The 24,360-nt window shown below is 39.4% G+C and overlaps 1 protein-coding gene across 1 annotated transcript; it reads left to right on the top strand.

Moving 5' to 3' along the window:
• The first annotated feature begins 12,068 nt into the window (after nt 1–12,068).
• On the top strand, nt 12,069–23,862 carry LOC143031528 (uncharacterized). The gene is made up of 3 exons (XM_076195490.1): nt 12,069–12,081; nt 22,889–23,070; nt 23,305–23,862. Exons 1-3 carry the CDS (start codon nt 12,069–12,071, stop codon nt 23,860–23,862), a joined length of 753 nt encoding a protein of 250 aa, XP_076051605.1.
• The last annotated feature ends 498 nt before the right edge of the window (nt 23,863–24,360 follow it).

The raw sequence follows: 24,360 nt of genomic DNA, 5'->3' as shown, positions 1-24,360 counted from the left end.
TTACTTTGACCCCTGGCCAGGTGGGAAGGTGACACAATTTCGACCAAAAAAAAATCGTTTGTTGCAACTAACAGGGTTTTGTCCTACCAAGGGTTTCTTATTCCCCACTGCCCGGAAGTGGAGTTGTTGGCAATTTTCCGTGGAATCCCCTTAGAAATAAAACAGATAGGAATAGGGTTTTCATATTTTTTACCTCAGAAGTGAGATAAAAGATTGAAAATATAGAAACCTTGGCATTCAGGAAGTTGGGTTGATTCTAGGCTACCTGATTTGCAGATTTCTTATCTAAGTTTAATCTTTAGAGATGAAGAAGTATAAGAATGTCAAAGAAAAGTAACCACATTGAGGTTCAGAACGAGACACCTGCAGGGTAATTTGTAAAGAAAGTGGTTATGGGGATGAAGTCAAGAAGAAACCGGAAAAAATATTCATGAAGAAATATGTGAAGGAGATGACATTTATGTAAAGGCAAAGGCAGAAGAGGAAAAATGTTAACTGTAAGTGAAATTTAAATAATGTCTATGTTGTGTGTGTGTGTGTGTGTGTGTGTGTGTGTGTGTGTGTGTGTGTGTGTGTGTGTGTGTGTGTGTGTGTGTGTGTGTGTGTGTGTGTGTGTGTGTGCGTGCGTGCGTGTGTGCGTCCGTGCGTGTGTGTGTGTGTGTGCGTCCGTGCGTGTGTGTGTGTGTGTGTGTGTGTGTGTGTGTGTGTGTGTGTGTGTGTGTGTGTGTGTGTGTGTGTGTGTGTGTGTGTGTGTGTGTGTGTGTGTGTGTGTGTGTGTGTGTGTGTGTGTGTGTGTGTGCACGTGCGTGAGCGCGGCCGTATATTCATAAGAAATTAATCATGAACCTTAAATATTGTCCATAATATGCTAATACATTGTTATTTATACCGCTGCATAATATGGCAATGCAGAATCTGAATTAGACAGCTGTAATTCTCGAAATATGAAATGTAATCAAGTTAAATATATCCAGATTTTTACACTTTGGTTGCTATTGGCGACGCCACGGTTCTTTCCCAGTGACAAATAACCTCTTCCACACCGGATAGTCCTTTTCCTCAACTTTTGTTTGTCGGCAGACGATTCTCTCTTAGAATTACGTGGAACGCTGTCGCGCAGCTTATCAATATCTTCTAACACGCATTTCACCTCCATCCATGTGGTTCCTCTCAGGCAATTTTCTAGGGAGACTTCTCGTCTATTCCAATCACTTCCAGACAGATATGGCATACGTAATGCAACAACAGTCCATGAGGGTCCTTGCGTTGGTGTTATGATAGTGTCGGGTATTTCTATTACATAATTGATCAAATGAACAACAAGAAGCTCTATTAAATGTAGCCCGGTGTTCAAGAGGTTGATCTCAAGAGGAGAACGAGAGGACGTGTTATCTACCGGAAGTAATCTTAGAATCAGAACCCCCCTCAAACCGGACATCCATGAAAGGAATACAAGAGATCAATTACAATTGCCATTTACTCTTACCGTCAGAAATTGAAATATATATATATATATATATATATATTTATATATATACATATGTATACATATATATATGTATATATATATATATATATATATATACATATATATATATATGTATATATATACATATATACATATATATATACAAACATATATATATATATATATATATATATGTATATATTTTAAGAGTACGACGTTTCTTTGTATATTTACATCTGTCTTTCATCTTTGTCTGTGTCCAACTTTGTTATAGACTCAAAGGCGAGTTTTCATTTTGTCTTTCACGCCGACTGACCACCGGGTGACTTCCATCAAACTGGAATGCGTTTGTGTATATATGCTTTTGTGTATATATACCCCGTCTGGGGTATTGGCTGCTTGTTATTGTGGCAAAGTAGCATGCAGTTGATACTTTAGGGTCTATATGGGGCGCCCCTACGGACCAGAGGCACACATCATTTTGTCTATGATAGAGGACTACTCTGTACATAGAGAAATGATGACACTTTTATACTTCGACTGTTCCTCCGTTATGCTGTCCCCCAACCCCATGCTGCTGTCCTGTACCATTTCTCTGAGTATTCATTTTCTGTGGTGGGGGAATTACCTGTGGTGGGGGAAAAGAATACTGCCACCAAGTATTTCCACTTGGATCGTAGGAGGCGAGAAAAAAGGGACGGGGATTGGGACTAGGCATCCTTCTCCTTGTAGCCCCACAGGAGAAATTCCTAAAGGAAAAAAGAAGGCATAAGAGGGGCTGGAAAGCCTCGGACCAGCACCCTAAGGTTTGGGTCTTTTAATGTGCGTGGATGTGGTACAGATGAGAGTAAAAGGGAAGAGATAGGTAGTATGTTTGTGAGAAGAAAGATGGATGTGTTGGCTTTGAGTGAAACTAAGTTGAAAGGGAAGGGTGAGTGTAAGTTTGGGAGTGTAAGTGGGAGGTTATCAGGAGTGAAGAGAGGGCGAGGGAGGGATGGGGTGGCTATTCTAGTAAGTGAAGAGATAGGTAAACGTGTAGTGAAGTGGAAGGAGGTTTCCTCAAGGATAATGTGGATGAAGGTGAAACTGGGAAAGGAGAAGTGGGTCTTTGTAAGTGCATATGGGCCTGGCAGTGAGAAGAGTGTAGAAGAAAGGGAGGCCTTTTGGATAGATTTAAATGAGTGCATAGAGGATTTAGGGAGAAATGTCAATGTAATAGTACTGGGAGACCTTAATGCTAGGGTAGAAAATGGTCCAATTGATAGAATGGTTGGGAATTGTGGAGTTCCAGGAAAGAATTGTAGTGGAGAGTTGATGCTGAAAATGTGTCTAGAAAGAGATTTGATGATAGCAAATACAGTGTTTCAGAAGAAAGTCAAGCATAAGTACACATGGGAGAGGATGGTGGATGGAAGGGTGGTATATAGAGTGTTGATGGATTATGTAGTGGTAAATAGGATTATGATAGGAAGAGTTAAGGATGTACATGTGCTAAGGGGAGAGGATGGGGGAATATCAGATCATTTTTTGGTGGAAGGTAAGTTGAGAGTGGAGGATAGATGGAGAAAGAGGAAAGGGACAAAAGGTAGGGAGGTGCTTAGAGTGAACTCTTTAAATGAAAAGGAAAAGGAGAAGGAGTACAAGAAAAAACTGAAGGGGGAGTGGGAGGGAGTGAAGGATAGAGTGGAGCTAGGTGTGGAGGAGGAATGGGGATGGTTCAAGGACGGAGTCACATAGTGTGCAAGGATGATCTGTGGAACAAGAAGGACAGGAGGAAATAGAAGGAAGGGTAGTGAATGGTGGGATGAGGAAACAAAGAAGGTTGTAGAAGAGAAGAAGCGAACTTTCACAGATTGGTTACAAAATAGGACGAGGGAGTCATATGAGAGGTACAAAAAAAAGAAAAGAGAAGTAAAGCAAAAGGTAAAGGAGGCAAAGAGGAGAGCAGATGTGAAGTGGGGTAAGAGTATGACAGAAAATTTTGAAAGTAATAAAAGATGTTTTGGAAATAAATTAAGGGAGGAAGAGGAGGCGAATCAAGTAGAGAAGAAAAGGTAAAAGGTGCAGATGGAGAGATGATAATGGAGGAGAAGGCAGTAAGGGGAAGATGGGCAGAATATCTTAGGGAGTTGCTAAATGTGAAGGAGGATAGGGAGGGAAATATAGTTGCAGTGGGAAATGCTGAGAAAATGACCGTGATGAGTACGGAAAATGGAGGAGAAATAAGGAAGGATGAAATGAAGGTAGTTGTTAAGATGATGAAAGCAGGTAAGGCACCTGGTCTGGATGGATGCCATGCAGAATGTCTAAAAAAAGGAGGTACAGGGATGGTGGACTGGCTGGTGAAGTTATTTAATGTTTTCTGGAGACAGGGTGGAGTGCCGGAGGACTGGAGGAGTGCCTGTATAGTTCCACTTTACAAGGGAAAAGGGGATAAGTGTGAATGTAGTAGTTTCAGAGGGATTAGCTTGTTAAGTGTAATTGGGAAGGCTTATGGGAGGATCTTGATTGAGAGGATTAGGAGAAGAACAGAGGGAGTAATTGGTGAGGAACAGTGTGGATTTAGGACGGGTAGAGGTTGTGTAGATCAGATCTTTGTGGTAAGACAAATATGTGAGAAAGCTATAGGAAAGGGAAAGGATGTTTTTTGGGCTTTTATGGATCTGGAAAAGGCTTACGATAGGGTAGACAGAAAGGCACTGTGGGAGGTTATGTAGATATATGGGATAGGAGGAAAGCTTTTGGGAGCTGTCAAGAGTTTTTACGAGAGTAGTACAGCTTGTGTCAGAATTGGAAATGGAGAGAGTGAGTGGTTCGAGGTAAAGGTGGGACTTCGTCAAGAATGCGTTATGTCACCCTGGCTGTTCAACTTATACATGGATGGGGTAGTGCAAGAGGTAAATGCAAAGGTAAGTGGGTCAGGGATTGGAGATGGTTAAAGAAAATGGAAAAAAGTGGGAGGTGAGCCAGCTGTTGTTTGCTGACGACACTGCGCTTGTGGCAGGATCGGAGGAAGGATTGAGGAAGTTGTTGACAGAGTTTGGGAGAGTATGTGATAGAAGAAAGCTAAAGATAAATGTGGGTAAAAGTAAGGTGATGAGATGTACATGGGGTGAAAGTGGCAGCAGACTGGAAGTGAGCATTAAGGGAGAGCGACTGGAGGAAGTGGATAGTTTTAGATACTTGGGTGCAAATGTGGCAGGAAAAGGTGGAGTGAAGGTGGAGGTAGAATGTAGATTGCGAGAAGCGAGTAAATGCCTTGCTGGATTAAAGAGTGTAATGAGGAATAGACATTTGGGAATGGATGCTAAGAGGAGAATGTATGAAGGAGTGATTGTCCCAACATCACTGTATTGGGCAGAAACATGGAACATAAGAGAGGAAGAGAGATGGAGTCTAAATGTGTTTGAGATGAGGTGTCTTAGAAGTATGACGGGGGTTACTAGGCTAGATAGAGTGAGAAATGAGGAGGTGAGGAGAAGAACGGGGGTGGAAAGGGAGTTGGGAGATAGGGTTGATGAAAGAGTATTAGGATGGTTTGGACACATGGAAAGAATGAGCGAAGAAAGACTAGTAAAAGAGGTATGGAAGGCAGATGTGGAGGGAGTGAACATGAGGGGACGTCCTAGGATGAGGTGGATGAATGGAGTGAAGGGGGCTTTGGGGAAGAGGGGAATGTCTGTTGAGGAAGGACGGGAGAGGACAGAAGACAGGGGTGAATGGAGAATGGTTGTATATGGATGATGTTGTGATGCATGAGGTGGAATGGGCGGGGGGATGGGGGGGGTAGTATGTGTGAGCAAAATTTGACGCAGCCCGAAGGGATTTCTCCCCGTCTTCTCCTTTTATGCATGGGGGGACGGAGAGGGGGGGTCGCCGATTTAATGAAGCGGCCTTGCTGTGGATGTGCTGTGTCTTGCGACACTGCTTCAGACCCAGGGCAGCGGACAAGGTGCAGGGATGACCCGTCATCCGGGAGGTGCTAAGATAAGAGGGAGTGTAAAGGGGTGTGGAGTGTATTCAGGGATGGAATGGGTGGGAATGATTTTATGCCTTTCCTTTTTGGCTACCTCCCTTGTAATGTGGGAAAAAGCCTTGGTATATGTATGTATGTGTGTATGTATATATGGATATATGGATATATGGATATATGTATATGTATTACATTTATAGTTATATGTATGTATATACATATATATATATATATATATATATATATATATATATATGTAGATAGATAGATAGATAGATATATAGATATAGATATAGATATTTTCTCTTTTCTTCTCTGCACACTTGTACATATTCATTTCTAGTGTATATTTTCCTTTTTTTTTTTGTCCTTTCTCCATTTTATCCAAGCTTTATCCCTTTTATATTTTAACTCATTACATCTTTTGGTGTACCAACATTTTACATATCCTTTTTTTTGTTTTTGTCTTGGAACATACTTTTCCACTCCTTCCTTGTAAATTTTATGTCAAATTTTCCATTGCTCTTCTACTGTTGATTCCTCTTTGTATATATTTTCCCAGTCTGCTTTTTTTTAAATCTCATTTTATCAAAATTTGTTCTCCATACATCATTCTTCCCTTTCTATATTGTTCGTTTTTTATCGTGTATTTTTCTTTGTTTAGTTCCAGTTCTACTAATATGTGGTCACTTTTACTTAGTGGCGTCTTATATTCAATCTTGTCCAGTATTTCATGTTCTGATGTGATTATTAGGTCTAGTCTCGATGGCTATTTCTCATTTCTATACCTAGTATTCTCTTGTATACATTGTGTCATTGTCGTCTCCACCCTTCACTGTCATTTCTTTCCAGCAGATTCCTTTACAATTAAAGTCACCCATTATAACTATTCTTCCTCCATCTTCCATTACCTTATTTAGTGTTATCATTGTGACTTCTAACATATTCTTGTGTTCTCTCTCTTCCTACGAAGCCGTTTTAGGAGGCACATAATTTACCACAAACTTCCTGCTCTTCTTGTCCCTGTTCTCTATTTCCATCATAACCATTTCCACTCTTTTCTTTCCATATGTAACATTCCTCACATTTATATCCTTCTTAGTCAAGAACATATCTCCACCACCTTGTTTTACTTCTCTGTCTCTAATCCAATAATTATATACACCATATCCTAAACTTTTGGGTGGCAATGGATCTTTCAATTTTGTATCCACAATTCCCATTATGCCAGGTTCCTTTTCCATCAGGTAATCATTCAGTTTATTCAAGCCTGTTATTAATCCATCTATATTTGTGAAGGACACTCTTAATTTTCTGTTACCTCCATCCTGTTTTCTGTTTCCCTTCTGTTTTTTCTCTCCTATGAACCATTTCCTCACTTTCATATCCACTACTCTCCAATAGAATTTCTCTTTGTCTGACTCTGTTCTGTTCTCGTTTATTTCCTTAGCTTCGATTCTTTTTGTTTTCTCTTCCCTCTTTATTCATCTCTCTTTTTATCCATACCTGTTTGTACTGATCACTTTCCGCTAGTTTTCCCTTCTTTTTTTTTATAAGACATTCTCTGCTGTCGTTTGTGGCCTGAATTTAACCTTAATTGGTCTGGTCTTGTCTATACTGTATTTCCCCAGTCTATATCTTTCTTCAATTTCTTTCCCTACTTCTTGTTCACCTTCTTGAAATATTTTTAGTACCTTGTTCTTACTTTCTTTCTCATCTGTTACTCCTGTAGTCCTAATTGGATTATGTTTCTCTTCCATTCGTTACATAATCATACATTTATTTTTATCTGCTAAGTTTCTTACTATATTCTCTTTCTCTCTCATCACTTTAATAATTGTGTCCATAGTGTGTTCCTTCATCTGTTGTTTCACTATATCTCTAAATTCAATTTTGCTATTCTCTTGAACCTTTTTCCAAACACTTTCCTCTTTTGCTATGGACTCTATTATTTTTATTATTCCTCTTTAATTCCTCATTCTCAGCCTTTACTTCTTTTAACTGTCTTTTTAATTCTCCTGTTTCTTTACTTAGGTTTTGGTTCTCCTTCTTTAGTTCTTCCAATTTATCAAACCTGTGTAATCAGTGCAAGTTGACTAAACCTAGCCTCCCATGATTCGTTCATTTTTGTTGGTTTTTCCTCTAGACTTGCTAATCAGGGGAGGTTGCCATCTCCTCCCTAATTAAATCCAAAGAAATCTTCACTTTCTATGCGCTGCTCTTATCTATATTTCTATTTTTTATACCTTTACTAATTTTTTCGACTTCACCTGTGTCGTCTGCACATCATTTTTACATTCCTTCTGACGTCCGGGGCCCGTTCGTCCCCTTCCTCATTTTCTTCCATTTTCCTCAATAATCTCTCCCCTTCTCCTTTTTCTTCACCTTCCCACTACACCACGAGCTTTCCCCTTCCCTACTAATACAACACAGGTACTCCCTCGTCGTTGAAATCCACGAAAATTGCGTGTGTTTTTTTTCGGAATTCCTATCTTCGCCGTCAATTCGACGATCGTGTGTGTGTGTGTGTGTGTGTGTGTGTGTGTGTGTGTGTGTGTGTGTGTGTGTGTGTGTGTGTGTGTGTGTGTGTGTGTGTGTGTGTGTGTGTGTGTGTGTGTATATATGTATATATATGTATATATGTATGTATGTATATATGTATGTATATATATATATGTATGTATATATATGTATGTATGTATATATATATATATACATATATACATATGTGTGCGTGTATATATGTATATATACATATATACACACACACACACACACAGGAATATAATTTTATATAATGTTCTGCTTACCATTATAAATATCATTATTTATTCAGCTATTGTAAATTTTGGTTTCGGTCATTTCTTTCATTGTAATTTAAATGTTATGTCACAATTTTTATATAAAATACCTAGTGAGGAGAATGTATTAGGTAAAGTATATAGCTTTAATTTTCCTTGCTTAGCTTGTCAGTGCATAAAACTTTGTCTTCGTATATATACTGAGCTATATCAGGATTGGCAGAGATGATAAAATGTGCCCGTGAAGAAGCATATTTCAAGAGCAACCTTATGAACAATATATCTGGGGTGCCAGATGTTTTATTAGAAAACGTATTACAAGTAAATTTATAGTGCTCAGTTGTGATGCACAAGTAGCTTTCGTGCCCTTGCGTGCAAGCATGACTGTGCACATGCTATAAAGTAAAAACAATATTAATGAATATACATACTTATGTGCGTTTGTATGTGCGTGCATGCGCGCGCGCGCGCGCGTGTGTGTGTATGTGTGTGTGTGTGTGTGTGTGTGTGTGTGTGTGTGTGTGTGTGTGTGTGTGTGTGTGTGTGTGTGTGTGTGTGTGTGTGTGTATGTGGGGGAGGGTGATTTCGGCGTGATTTACCCTTGTCAAAGTTCACGTGATGAAATCATGATCAATTACAATTACCCTCCTGGATGATAACACATTATTCATACAATCGTATTTGTGGATAATGCTGTGTGTGAGTACACAATGCTAAAAGTTCAGGTTGAGAGTAAAGAGTTGTAGGAACATTCTGCAAATCCGTAGACGCCAAGGAAATTTTGATCCTTTAACCTTAATTCCTTCGTTATAGAAGAGGTTGTATTTGATTGATGTTATATATCCAATGGTCATAGTAGGTTCCTACGATCAATGCTTGTTGGTCAAAATAAAGAGAACTCGCCAAAATCTCGGTTCCTTGGCGTCAATTTCTTTTCGAGTCAATTATCAGTGCCGTATTCGATACAAAACATTAATACTTCTATTCTTTTTTAAGCATACCTGTTTTGTTGTCCCATACGCGGCTACACTAGATAAAATAGCCTGACAGACATCAAAGTACGGAAAGAATTAAAAAGGACAATTTGAGTAAAACTAACAATCCTTTACAGCAATGAAAGTATGCAACATTTGATCAGCATCAAATATTAGGATGCTGGTTACCGCCCACGGGGTCTTGGAACATAGAAGTGTAATTTCAGAATCGTCGAAATGTGTTGAAAGTTAATTTCTCCTCGTATTCTATGAGAAACGCGTAGGTGAGAAGGAGAGCGGAAGAGGAGATGGGCGATAGAGTTTCTTAAAGAATATTAAAATGGTTTGGACACATGGAAAGAATGAGTGAAAAAAATTAGTAAAAGAGTTGTGGAAGGCAGAGGTGGATGGAGTGAACATGAGGGGGCGACCGAGGATGAGATGGATGGATGGATAGGGTGAAAAGGACGTTGAGCAGGTCACTCTTTTCAGATAGGATAGTTCTGGTGTTATTGATTTTACTCTCCCTGAATCACTTTGTTTATCATGTTCAATGAATGTTTCTAGACGAAGACTTCCCTCGAACTTTTTATATGATAACACTTTTGTTGTCTTACTAGACACTACATATTTTTGCTGTATTCACTTACATTTCCTTATAAGGCATTCCCATTAGAAGATGGAGAACGGAGCCTCGTGACAACTGGAGGGACCCGAAGATGGTGGTCGGGGAAGGCATTTTGATTCGTATAGAAATGCTGATGGCAACGCAGTGTCCCAATGTTGTATTTACACGATTTCGTTAGTCATTGTGAACAGGAGTGTGTGGGATGCCATCCGGCCGCCTGCCGGACTGGTTCAAACCACCCACATCAGACGTACTAATAGACGAGGTATGTTGATGCACATAGGGTGTTCACGCCAGATGTTCTATTGTTGGCTGAGGTTATCATCTTTATCCAATTTGCTAGTATTACCGGAACAAATAACCAGTAGCCGTTGGTCTAAGGTGGGGGATCCCGCCGTGTGCACTACGATCGGAGCCAACGCGCCATTCGACTCAATATATACAGCGAGTTCGGACGACCAAGGCAAGTGTCTGTCATCAAAGGACGTTGGGAATCCTTCTAGGGAACCCATTCTCACGAATCTGGGACACTGCCACGAGCGCAACTTTGTTCAGGTAAGGAATAGTATGTATTCTATAGCCAGTTCATTAAAGTCGTCGAACACCTGTTTTGTTGTTTTCTGACTCATTGGATGCTTTATAATTTTCTAATTATGCCCAGGTGGGATGATAAAGTGAAGAAGGTAGAAGAAGAGAAGAAGCGAGCATTTACGGACTGGTTTCAAAGTAGGACGAGAAAAAAATATGAGAGGTATAAAGAAGAAAAAAAAAAGATAAAGGAAGGAAAAAGGAAAAGCAGATATGAAATGCGGGAGGAATATGACATACATTTTCGAAAGCCATAGAAATATGTTTTGGGAGGAAATTGAGAGACGAAGGGGAGGTGAGTCAATCAGAGAAGAAAATGGAAAAGGTGCAGATGGACAGATATTAACGGAAGAGGAGGCGGTAAGGGGAAGATAGGTATAGCATTTTAGTAAGCTGTTGAATGTCAAGGAGGATAGAGAGAGATTGGTGGTAGCAGAAGAAGGCCCTGAGAAAATGGTGGTGATGGAAGAGGAAAATGGAGGAAAAATAAGAAAAGACGAGGTGTAAGTAACTCTGAAAATTATGAGGGCAGGTAAGGCACCTGGGTTAGAGGGGTGTTATGCGGAGTGTCTGAAGAAGGGAAGTACAGTAATAGTGGATTTGCTAGTGAGGTTGTTTCATGTGTCTAAGAGAGAGTAGAGTGCCATAGGACTGAAGGAGTACCTGTACAGTTCCGTTTACAAGGGAAAGGGGACAAGTATAGTAGTTTCAGAGGGTTTACTGAGTGTATTTGGGAAGGCATATGGGAGGGTTTTAATTGAGAGGTTTAGGAGAGGAACAGGGGACGTAATTGATGAGGAAAAATGTGGGTTTTTGAAAGGTAGGAGTTGCGTGGATCGGATTTTTGTGGTAATGCAGATATGTGAGAAAGCTTTAGGAAAAGGTGAGGATATCTTTAGGCCTTAATGGATTTGGAGAAGGCTTATGACAGGGTAGACAGGAAGGCACTGTAGGAGGTTTTACAGACATACGGGATTAGGGGAAAGCTGTTAAGGCCAGCCAAGAGTTTTTACGAGGGCAGTAGAGCCTGTGTTAGAATTAGAAATGATGAGAGCTAGTGGTTTGAGGTAAAGTAGGACTGCGTCACGGATGTGTCACGTCGCCGTGGCTGTTCAATGTGTACATGGGTGGGATGGTATGAGAGGTTAAGGCGAGAGTAATGGGTAGGGGAGTGGTGTAACCTTTTTGACTGCGTGGCTGAGGACGGCGCTTCTATTCAGGGCGTGGGAATACCGCTACCACCAGTGTAACTTTTTTCGGGTTGCGATTACATAAGGTGGACTTAATGCGGAAGAGATAAACTCCAAGCCGGAGTTTCTTGTATTTATTACCAATTAATCTGGGGTTATCAACAACAGACTATATATGGGCCCTTTAGGCAAAATATAGTAAATGCCTTGACCTTGGGCACACCTGCATCTGGCAGGCACTTGACCTGGCCAGCTCTGCCTTCTGGCAGGCTCTTGACCTGACCAGCTCTTCGGCGGTCTCGGCGACATAGGTCTCCACTAATAAAGGGTGTTAGTGGGTTGTCGTATGTGATGTTGTATCAGTTCACAATTCTAGGCATGGGGGTTAGTTGTATGGTTGGTGGGTGTGGTTAGACATGGTATGTATATGTTAGCTTATGGGTAATATGATTGGTGCAGGTATGATAAAGAGGGTTCAATGGGTTTCTCTGGTGACATTAGGCATCTTCGTGTGGCAACATCCTGTTGTCTTAGTCAGTGCTTAGTTAGGTGCTGTGGTTAGATATTGTGTTTCGGGAAAGTAGTGTCAGCAAATGAGGAAAGTCCCGCTCAAGGTGAGTGCTCTGTCATATGCATCTAGATTACGTGCGTGGTGGGTAATGGTTAGTAATAGTTACATTGCCTCCCTAACCTTTTGAGGTACGTGAGCGTACCTTGGGTTAAGGTCGTGACAGTGGGGTTTGGCATACATAATTGCAAAAGAAATATTAAGATATGACCATTTGTTAAGTTTGCTAGTGGGAGACATTGACTTGTAAAAATTATTTGAATGAGTAAAAGGGGGTTCACGTATATTATCATGTCTCGAATGTGTCCAATAAAGATATGTAAAGATATTTACACTTGTACGTGTATTCTCTCTCCAGAAAGAATGAATATGCACTTTCCTTTATGTCTTTTATCTGATCAATGAGAGTTTTGTCACTAGTTTGGTAATCTTTTCTATGAGATATATTTAGTTTGTATACACTTTTACTAGAGGCATAGCTTTACTGAAAACATGACATCCTAAATATCATTGGTTAGTTTGTTTTTGAATAATATGTTAGTTTGTGTAAAGCTAAATATTCATATACATATTAACATATTGCATGGAGATATATCCGTTTACTTAAAAGTTAATTATTCATTTTATTCCATTACATTACATGTTAAATGTTGCTAATATTTATGTTGTCGAGAATTGTGAATGGTTATTGGCTACAATTTTCATGGGAAATTGTGATTTGCTGTTCTTATTATCGCGCTTGTACATAGTTATTTACTTAAAGGTAGTTAACTTTTTTAGCTTTTTGAAAAAATCTAAGTTTGAGATTGATGCATGTATTGCATGAAATGCTTATTGGTCGTCTTTAAGTAGAAGGTTTTGATGTAATTATTCCGGGGCTTTACGGTCGGAAGGAAATGAAGAAGTACTTTTACAGATAGTGGGAAAAAGTTTGATAAGTAAATGATCATGAGGACCTATTCTATCGAATCGCATGACGCCCAGCGTCCGAAGGAGGGATAATTAATGTAATGACATAGTTTTATGTGTTGGTTTTGCTCATCGTGGAATTTATCGTCTCGGTTTCGGGTGACTGCCTAGGAGATTTCTTCGCTGTGGCATTTTGTTACTGTGAGATAGTCTACATTGAAATTGAAAAAATATCTTGTATTTCTATTGTCCAGTTTGCACTGGGAGATATTCTATTATTTGATTATTGAGTTCTGTCTATCGTGGTCTTTGATATTCTATTACTGTAATTCGTAGTTATTTCTGATAGTTCTATGTGGATTAGAGAATATTAATTATATTACCTCTTATGAATGTAGATATTTTGTTGGAGGATATGTTGATTTAGTGAATTCTTTGATATGTGGGTTATTTGCATGCGCTTATGGGTCCATTTGTGACATACTAAAAACGTGTTAAATAAATTGGGTACTTATGGTAGGCCTGCGCTGAAGTCTGGGTAGCACTGTGGTTAGCCGGAGGCTAACGTAAGCTGTAGCTGAAGATGTTGATGCGAAGAGCAGGTATGTTAGGCAGGTCTGGGCCTAACTGCTGCGAAGTTCCTGGTCTGGGTGGAAGGGGGTGAAAGTCTGGTGGTAGGCAGGTTAGGCGGGTCCTGGCCAAACTGCTGTGAGGTTCCTGGTCGGGGTGGAGGGGGCTGGAAGTCTGGTGGAAAGTAGGTTAGGCGGGTCCAAGCCTAACCGCTGCGAATTCCCTGGTCTGGCTGGTCATGAAGGAGGGTGGGGGTGGAGGCAGGTTCACGCCCGGCTCCTGAATTATAAAAAGGGGGAAATAGTGGGAGTTTATTGTTTATACTCACAGTGATCGGTGATGGTAGTTGGGGACGGCGGAGGAGATGGTTCATTGGCCTGGGTCCAATCCATCCTGACTGAAGTCATGATACCGGGTTGGCCTTCAATTCGGTGCGCTGGTTCTCTACAGCTGATTGGAGTCGTCTGATTTCTTTTGGAGAAGTATACTCACGGTGACTGGTGGAGTTAGTTGGAAACGGCGGATGTGAAGATGTCTCTTAGACGGGTTTCATCGTCCTGGGTCCACTGTCTCTTGACTGAAGTCGTGATACAGGGTCGGCCTTCAAGACGGTGCGCTGGATCGCTACAGATGATTGGAGTCGTCTGGTCTCTGTTTGAAGAAATAGAGGGGTCAATAGTATTGCTTACTGAGTGGGTCGCTGAATATGCAGATTTGCGTTTGCAAGTCAGATGTCTCAGGGGAGGACGGTAGGAGCGAGGTGGAGTATAGATGCTCTCTCGCTGGGAGATGCTCCGACGATGGGAGTCTTGTGGTTTGATTGAAGTTTGATGACCTGGGTGGGAGTCTTGTGGTTTGATCTCGGGGGGGGGGGTGCGTAGCTGATTGTAGTCTTGTGGTTTGATCTCCTGGCTCTGGGCTTGTTTGATACTGGATTGGAGTCTTGATACGGTGATGCGTAGAGTTGACAGGTGTTTTCTCCTATTCTGACAGCGGTCTCTCTGTAGACACCTGTCGTCCGATTGGTAGCGTACTGCCACCAGGTGGTTTAAAATCGAATGCCTTACGATTTCACCACCAATTCTAAGATGGGTGCAACTGCAGGTCACAGCTGCTATCTTAGAAGTCAGAATGTTATCTAGAAGGGAGCGGTTGGTGGATTGGTAGTGTGTAGACGATGTAACTTGCTTAGAAGCTTGCTAACGAAACAATGGGCTTTCTTGAAGTTTTGATGCGGAGCTGAAGGGAATCCTGTAGCTTGATTCCTCGATTCTAGGGGCTTGACGAGAAGTCAAAGCAGGTGTGTCTTATTCGCAGAGTGGTCTTGTTTTTTTTTTACGGTAGGCGTATATGTTGCTTGGAGCTGAGTGGAATCTAGTGGCTTGATTCCTCGATTCTGTGAACTTGATTGAAGATATGAGAAATCGAAGACAGACGGTGTCTCCTTCGCAGACAGTGGTCTTGTCTTTTTGAATGGTGGGTGTATATGTTGCATGGAGCAGAATGGAATCCAGTGACTTGATTCCTCGATTCTGGGAGCTTGATTGAAAATATGAGAAGTCGAAGACAGACGGTGTCTCCTTCACAGACAGTGGTCTTGTTTTTCTGAATGGTAGGCGTGGCTTGAGTGGCTGAAGATTTTATTTGGCCTCCTGTGGTAGGGGCGAGGGTAACCAGTATTTATGGTATAAGGTAGGCGTGTCTTTTCGGAGTTTGGGATGAGAGCACCGCTCTCCACCAGTGTAATCTTTTTTTGGGTTGCGATTGCATAAGGTGGACTTAATGCGGCGAGATAAACTCCAAGCCGGAGTTTCTTGTGTTTATCAACAATTAATCTGGGGTTTTCAACAGCAGACTATATATGGGCCCTTTGGCATCTTCGTTTGGCAATATCCTGTTGTCTTAGTACTTAGGTGCTGTGGTTAGAGGTTTTGTTCTGGGAAAGTGAGGTCAGCAAATGAGGGAAGTTCCGCTCAAGGTGAGTGCTCTGTCGTATGCGTGTAGATCATGTGCGTGGTGGATGATGGTTAGTAATGGTTACACTGGAGATGATTAAAGAAAGTGGAGAGAAGTGGGAGGTAAGCCAGTTGCTGTTTGCTGACGATACTGCGCTTGTGGCAGGGTCAGAGGGATGATTAAGGGAGTTAGTGACGGAGTTTGGAAAGGTGTGCGAAAGGAGAAAATTGAAGGTAAACGTGGTAAAAGCTAGGTGATATAATGCACAAGGGGAGAGGATGGCAATGAGTTGGAAGTAAGTTTTAAAGGAAAGAGGCAGGAGGAAGTGGATAGCTTTAGGTATTTGGGGTCGCATGTGGGAGGAAAGGGAGGAGTGGAGATATAGGTAAATTACACACTGAGAGAAGCAAGTAAATGTCTTGAGGGATTAAAAAGCTTCATGAGAAATAGGCATCTGGAAATGAATGCAAAGAGGAGAGTGTAAGAAGGGGTGATTGTGCCAATGGCTTTGTATGGGGCAGAGACATGGAATTTAAGAGAGGTGGAGAGGAAAAGTTTTAATGTGCTTGATATGAAGTGCCTGAGAAGTATGGTAGAGGTTACTAAGTTGGATAGAGTTAGAAATGAGGAGGTGAGAAGGAGAGCGTAAGTAGAAAAGGAAATAACAGATAGGTCTGATGAAAGGATATTGGGATAGTTTCAACAAATGAGTGAAAAGGTTCATAAAAGAAGTGTGGAAGGCAGAGGTGGAGGCAATGAACTTGAGAACACAATCGAGGATGAGATAGATGGATAGGGTGAAGGGAGCTTTGAGAAAGATAGGGAGAAACCAGGAGATAGGGGTGACTGGAGAGTGACTTTGTATATATGATATTGTTATGCAAGGAAGGGAGGTGTGGGGTGAGGGGTAGGGGGTGCTTATGTCTGAATGACATTTTGACCCAGCCCGACAGAATTCCTATCAGTCTTCTCTTGTTCTGCATATAGGGACAAAGAGAGGGCGGGGGGGTCGCTGATCAAGTGAAACGGCCTTGTCGTGGATGTACTTTGTCCTGTTACATTGTTTCTGTCCCAGGGCAGTGAGCGGGATATAGGGATGGCTCGTCATCCATGAGTAGCTAAGATGAGAGGGAGAGAGAGGTGATCGATGGGAGTGGAGTGGGTGGGAATAGGTACGTGCCTTTGAGTTTGCTACCTCCCTTGTAAGGTGGAAAATCCTCTTGGTGTATAAATATATGTTTAATGTATGCATTCCATCAAAATTTTTAACCTAATAGGGGACTTTTTCTTTTCAGTGAACCTTTACAAAGTTGAAATGAACAAACTGTTAGAGAAGTGTTCCTTTTATGGGGTTCGAACGAAACTCCTTAGATTAAAGTGCGAAATATGACAAACATCCCTTAGTTACATTTTTCTTTGTGTATATAAGGCTACTTGATCTAAAGAGACATCAGTTCTTCTTCAGCTGCTGTCTGTTGTGACCTCTGTAATTTTTTATTTAAAAAAATGATTATCGCCGAGTCTATCTTTTCTTCAACACTCCCTTTATATAAAAGTTTTTCCATGTAGGTGAATTTACGAAAAGTAATGCCAACTTAGCTATATTACCACTGCCGATAATCACAGCTAAAATCTGAATGTATTTCCCAGAGAAACTAGATTACAGTAGCCTTATCCCTGAGCAAAAAATATAGGCTGTTGTCATAGTGACTCAGTGCGGCAGATAGAATAAAATGACAGAAATTAAAGCAGATCCGGTTTCCTGCACACAAATTAACTCGTGGCAGGCAGTGATTCATACTTAGACCACAGCGACAAAACCCATAATTTCTCCACGTTTCCAATTATAGTAGGAATCCGTGGTGATCCGCACAGAAATAGGTATCTAATCTCTTTGAGACCATAAGCTGTGATAACGGAGAGCTATACCAAGAATTGATTAAGACCTACCTAAGTATATTTAAACCTGCTTAGGCATGAGCCTAAACAGAGCATTGAGTAATGATTCATTATTCGCGAATGCAAACAATTGAAAAAGTTAACATTACTACCATTTTGCTTTTATCAAAGAACGACCAAAACCTGAAATTTGATAGCAATATGGAATGGAAGCCCCATAAAACACTGCTCTGAATGAACAGAAGATAAAAACCCAAGGCCAAGTGCATACTAGAGGTCAAGATCAATATAAAGGATGGGCAGCTCTCTTTGTCATTCCTCCCACATTTTCTTCTAGAGTCACGTTTGAGCCCCAGGTGAGGGAGCCAGGTGGCAGAGATACTACAACCCACACCTCGCCGAAATCCTCCTGGGCCGCTGTAATGGTTGCCACAAGTCGAGCTGAGTGCTCCCGAGAGCACTCTTAAGAGTTATCTTCAACAGCGGCCTATGTTTCGAATTCATAAAACTACATTATACTCTGTCTACACACGTAATTGAACTCCTCCACCACATATTAATTTGGATCTAATCGTACTCGTTATGCTCAATAGAGAAGTTAACGTTCCGATAACACCCCAATACTTCAACCTCTCTGTGGACAAAAATAAATAGATAAAAACAAAATAAAACATTTTGGATCTGGTTAACATCTGACGGGCTCATTCACATCAAAAGGCACCATTGTCTGATAAAGGGTTAATGATTTTCTTCTAAGATACACAATTATGTGCAAGTAAAATGGTGAACTTCAGTATGGTAGAAATTTCGACCAGTCGAGACACTCCACCCCTAACTGGTGTTCAGTGAAAAAATAATAATGAAATCAAGTACAAAATCATGTCATCGTCATGAATATGTTAGGGTGATTAGCATACCGTATTTGGACCTTTTATCTATTTCATATACACTGGTAAACACCAACCTATGCTATTTGGACTATGATCACCCTTTGCTTTCTAGTCGGGTGGTTAGTGGTTTTGTTCTATCCGACGCCAATAAAATCGACATGGCTTTAGCGAAATATACCGGCCATTGATAATTATCATTAATCTCGACTGATCTTCCCAAATTAGTTGATTAACTGGGATTTTTGGTCTAGTTTACACGAGACCGCAGTATTGGTTTCTTCAACTTATGAAGATTTGTCCCCTGTAGTGAACCAGGTGGATATATTTACTTTATTCTAACTCGCCCAACTATCTTATGCAGATTCGTGAAGCCCCCTAGGTAGCTAATCTCTAATAAGGTATTGATTCTATGTTTTATGCAATCTATATCTTATCAACTTTGGTGACATCCTTGTGGACAAAGCCGGTATTTTTTAGGACTGGAAACTTATCTCCACTTGAAAAAAATAGTGTAGACCACTTTTGATTCATATAATTCCTCCGTCATGACGCAGCCCAAAGGGGTGTTTCTCTCGTCTGTTCTGTAATTTTCTCGGTGGTTGAGAGTGGGTATGCCATATAAGGAAGCAGTAAGATGAAATCAGTTCCAGCTATCAAAGTACAGTGTCTCATTTCATTGCCTCTGATCCAAGCAGGGGTGGTTTCATCCACGGGGCGCTATGTTGGGGGTTGATGTAAAATATACGTTTCGACTCGGCCACCCTGTTTGTAATGGATGCATAGACCTTCGGAGCAGAGGAGAGAGGCATCAAATACCCAGTCCCCAAGGATTTCCATGCCATCCTGTGGTATAGTGTGCCGGGGTGATAGATTAGACTGTGCAGCCACAAACGAGCCTTCCTCTAACAACTATTTTTCCACCAATGATTTTCGCAACCAGCCATCATCATTATACGAATAACACCTAGCGACTTTATTTACCAGCACGGTATCCCTTCCCTGTTTAGCCTGCCTACGAATTCACGGAAATATAATCTCTTTTCCCCACTGGGGATCTTAGAAAGGACTCCTTGGGAGCGACTGCATGAGTGGAAGAGCAGCTTCAAGTAATAAGGAGAGTCTCCCCCACCTCCTCCTTTACTGATCCGCTTCAACACATCGAACATCCCTTCTCTGACTTTCATTTCCCTTACTGATTAAAGAATAATCAAAGATAAATGAATAGATAATATATGCACAGGTAAATAAATAGATAAACATATTAGTTCATTGAATTATATGAATCAATCAATTAACAAATTGATAACAAATACTCAATGAATATGTAAACAAAATGAATAGATAGAGAAACGATTAAATAAATACATGGGGAGATAAATTAATTAACGAATTGACAAATGAAAAATATGGCGAATGAGCATACGAGCTGACAATAAACAGATATCCTTGTCCTAATAATTATCACCTCCAGAGAGCGAAATTTGTGATTAGTGTCGCCGTCATGATTACTGCCAAATGGAATAAGAATAAGTATTATATAGAAACCACATAAAGGGAAGCCACCATTGCACCACATTGGAAAGGCATCTCAAAATTTTAAGTCGTAGATATGAGATATCTTCTTAAAGAAAATATAGTTTTAGATATGGAAATTCAAATGTAATCTTATTTTCAAAATTCTAAAGGTAAAATTATGACGTTATCGTTCATAACATTTAAAATGTTGGCTTTTTATGCAAATTTGATTCAAAATAATGTACACTCTAATCAACTTAAGACACATCTTAACATCAAAACAGGATAAAACATTTTAGTGTTCTTTATTTTTTCTAAGAATATTTTTCTTTAAAGAATACTTTTCTTTAAAGAATGTTTTTCTTTAAAGAACACTTTTCTTTAAAGAATACTTTTCTTTAAAGAATACTTTTCTTTAAAGAATACTTTTCTTTAAAGAATACTTTTCTTTAAAGAATACTTTTCGTTAAAAAATACAATTCTTTAAAGAATACTTTTCTTTAAAAAAAATTTTAAAGAATACTTTTCTTTAAGGAATACTTTTCATTAAAAAATACTTTTTTTATACTAGATTCTACGACTTGAGATCACAAGACAAAAGCTCACACCCTTAATGGAAAAAATTACAAAACCTCACAAGTAAAGATCACGGTTTTGTTTCATTTGGACATTTCTCATTTGAATGCACCATGTATTTAGCGGTACTCTTCTCATTTGAACGCTTTTCAAAAAGTTGTGGTGAAAAAATAAACATTATCATTAATAATGGTATAATATAATTACAAATTTTTATCTTTACTTATGTTGCCATGATGAGAGAATATGACCCAAAATGTCTCATTCTCATATTTGTATACTATGAATAGATACGAGGGCATCCGCAGTACTTTTTTTTTGTAGGGAGAGGGGTCAAATTTGAATATGATATACATATATGGTTAATAGTATAGGCTTATATAAATATACTCATTTCAAATTGGCACAATGGGCATATACATATATTATCTCAGCAAGTTGTATTTTGACTTTCATCAATCATATACTGATGTACTATAACTTAAAAAATCAACAATATTATACGTCCATTTGAGATGCTGTGGGCCACTGCATCAGATTGGAGTGAATATTTCCAATCATTGATTGTGTATTTATACCGGGTCTACGACAGCTGGTCGACAGCGACAATTTGGCGACAGGACAATTCGTCGAACGTGACATTTCGTCGACAGATATTAAAAATACATTTAAAGTACTAATTTAATAAATATATTCATATATTTTCACTTTGGAGGAATGCTAGAGTAGTTTAGATGACATTTCACGAGAAGTTACAATATCAAATGAATTAAAAGGAGTATTTAGGACTTGTTATGCCACCATTTGTTCATTGATTGGCGACACTGAGACATTGCAATTACACATTATATATTAAATACACCAATGTAAGTTTTGGCGAGGATAATTTTACAGTATTTCCATACACACTAGCACATTACAGTTGTTCGGGATATTTTTCATGACTGTGTTCAAATGTCTTTCGACCAACTGTCTTGCACTCTCACAATGGTCGACACTGTCTGACCATATCCTACAAATATCAGAACACTCTTTGATACACTTTGATAATGGCTGAATTTTGCAAAACATCTCGTGGTGGTGTACGTCTGCTTTTTGAAGGCTACACCTTGTAAAGGTCGAGCTATCACAGAAGATAACAATGTTCTGACCACCAAAGAGCAGTCACATGTTCCGGATGTGACTAAAACCAAAGTTACCGCTCAGATAAGCAAAATGAAAGCTGCTGCTGACTCAACTGAGGCAACTGCAATTCACTGTCTTACATTAGTTGAAATTATTGTTGATATTGTACTATTCTGAAATATAGTGTATGCAATTTATTATTTTGACTTTTATGTCACAATATTGTTTGAAGTTGAGAAATAAATTGCAAATATCCAACCAAATTTTACACTCCATTGCTGATCCTTCCAAGAAAATCTGTTGATCTGCTTGGAGATCTAGGTAATCAAGATGGCTCAAATGGTGACAAAGTAAGGTGTCGGCGAAAAGTGCAATTGTCTAAAATTTCAAACATTTATAACTCTGAGCCTGGTAATCCAATTATGTTGAGTAATACATCATATGATCGGAAATTTCACACAGAACACAAATATTACCAAATATCTTAGAAATACAACACCAAAAGTACAATTTTTACGTGTCGACAAAATGTCACGTTCGACGAATTGTCCCATTCGACCATTTGTCGTGCACTCTTTGTACCGTATGATATAAAAATGTTTTATAAAACAAAAATAAAAATTTAGTTTTTTATTAACGGTGTATGTATATAAAAAGTAATTTGATAAAGGAAATATAATAAGTGATTTTTTGTCGGTTTTCCTTTAAGGGTGTGAAATTTTGTCGTGTGAGCTTTTGTTTTGTAAGCTTATGTCTTGTGATCTTATGTCCGTGTACCATGTGACTATATGAACTATTGTCTAAAAATGTGTGACTAACTTATACCAATATTTCTGAAGACATTACATCCAATTACAATCGATATCAAAAACTGAAAAGTATCGATGTGAACGCAAAGAATCCATGTCATAATCCCAGTTACAAAATCCCACATGTCGAAAACCCACAATCAAAATCCCATAATTCATTGATCAAAATCCCATATATCATTGATCAAAATCCCATACTATCTTATCATACATAACTATAATATAAAAAAAATTATATTATTGTCATATAGTTGGATATAGATGTGGAACCGATCAATGTTTTGTAGGTATGTTTATATCATCAAAGAATTGGAAACAATTAATTAAAATTGACCTAAGCGAACTAGTAATTGAGGGAAAATGGAAAGACACGTCAGAGACTAGCGGAAAAAGGTTTCTTCTGAAAGATAACGAATGTGAAGGTCGTAGAATTATAGTTTTCGCCACAGATGATGGTATTGAAAGACTCGGAAGTGCTCAAGAATTGTTTATGGATGGAAACTTCGCCATGGCTCCTAAGCAGTTTGAGCAAGTTTACGTTATTCGGGTACCAATCGGGGAAACAGCTGTAACCGTAGCCTACTGCTTGCTAGAAAAGAAGGACGAAGAAACCTATAAAGAAATGTTACAGGTTAGTAACCTGGTCACTACAAAATCTGTAAAAACAATATCTGTTACCTGTAAAAAGAAGTGATTTATATGTCCCATCGATAGAATTTACCCATTTCAATGAATAGATACTGCAAGGTATTGAAATAATAGATGCTGAATAGATGACATGGTCACTAAGATAGTAACTCTAATAATGTTATTTATAATATTCTGAGATGTAACTAATGCTTAAATTATATTTATTTACTTTCAGATCATCTTAGATGAGTGTGAAAGAAAGGATATCTTCCCTCAACCAGAGATCGTCATGGCGGATTTTGAAAAAGCTGTACACAATGCGGTTGGAGAAGTATTCGACGGAGAGGTGCACATGAAAGGGTGTTTCTTTCATCTGACTCAGGCTGTGTGGCGAAAAGTACAGCAGCTGGGGCTCGCCAAAAAATACAGAGAAGACGAGGAATTTCGACTCTTTGTAGGGAAGATTTTCGGCTTAGCATTTCTGCCGGTGGATTATGTTAAAGAAGGACTGAACCATCTAAGTAGTGTAGTTCCAGATGATGCACTAGAATTACTTGGGTATTTTGATGCCACCTATGTTAACGGGGGATATAGAACTGTTCGTGCCCCTAACGGAGTGGTTCGTTTAAAACGGATTAATCCATTATATTCGATAGAATTGTGGAATGTAAATCATGCCACCCTGACCGGTAGTGCACGTACAAACAATATATGTGAGTCGGTCATCGTCACCCATCAGTGTGGAGAAGCATCAACGCCTTTAAAATGGACTATGCATCAGTGTCTGCGTTGATTGCCCTGGATAACATTGGGCAGTCTCCCGTGAAGCGTGTTCGTCATAAATTTGTGGTCCTGCAAGAACGTCTAGAAAATTTGTGTAATGCGTTCAATAATGGACAAAAAAGTGTACCAAGGTTTCTAGAGGGGATTTCACGTAATATGCGCCGGTTATGTTAACTAACTTCAGTATTCTATCTGAATGACTGATTTGAATATATTTTCAATTATATTGCCCTCTGACTTAAGTGCTTATGTACAATCTTGAGTACAATATTTTATGCTATGATGTTTAATCCTATGTATGATTCTGTACTAAATTTTGAATGCATATGTATGATTTTCTATGATTTCAATGTATGGATTTTGTTGTGATATGACATGAATGCTAATATGTACGATGCTTATGAATTATTTGAATTCTTTATGCAATCTGTACGATTAAGTGCTGTGATAATATGATTGAGGTTTATAAAGTTTGCATGTAATAATCAATAAAATATTAATAAATAAA

This window comes from Oratosquilla oratoria, chromosome 1, assembly GCF_046742065.1.
Source record: "Oratosquilla oratoria isolate Oo_2021 chromosome 1, ASM4674206v1, whole genome shotgun sequence".
NCBI classification, from domain to species: Eukaryota; Metazoa; Arthropoda; class Malacostraca; order Stomatopoda; family Squillidae; genus Oratosquilla; species Oratosquilla oratoria.
This window is presented reverse-complemented; position numbering and strand designations above follow the sequence as displayed.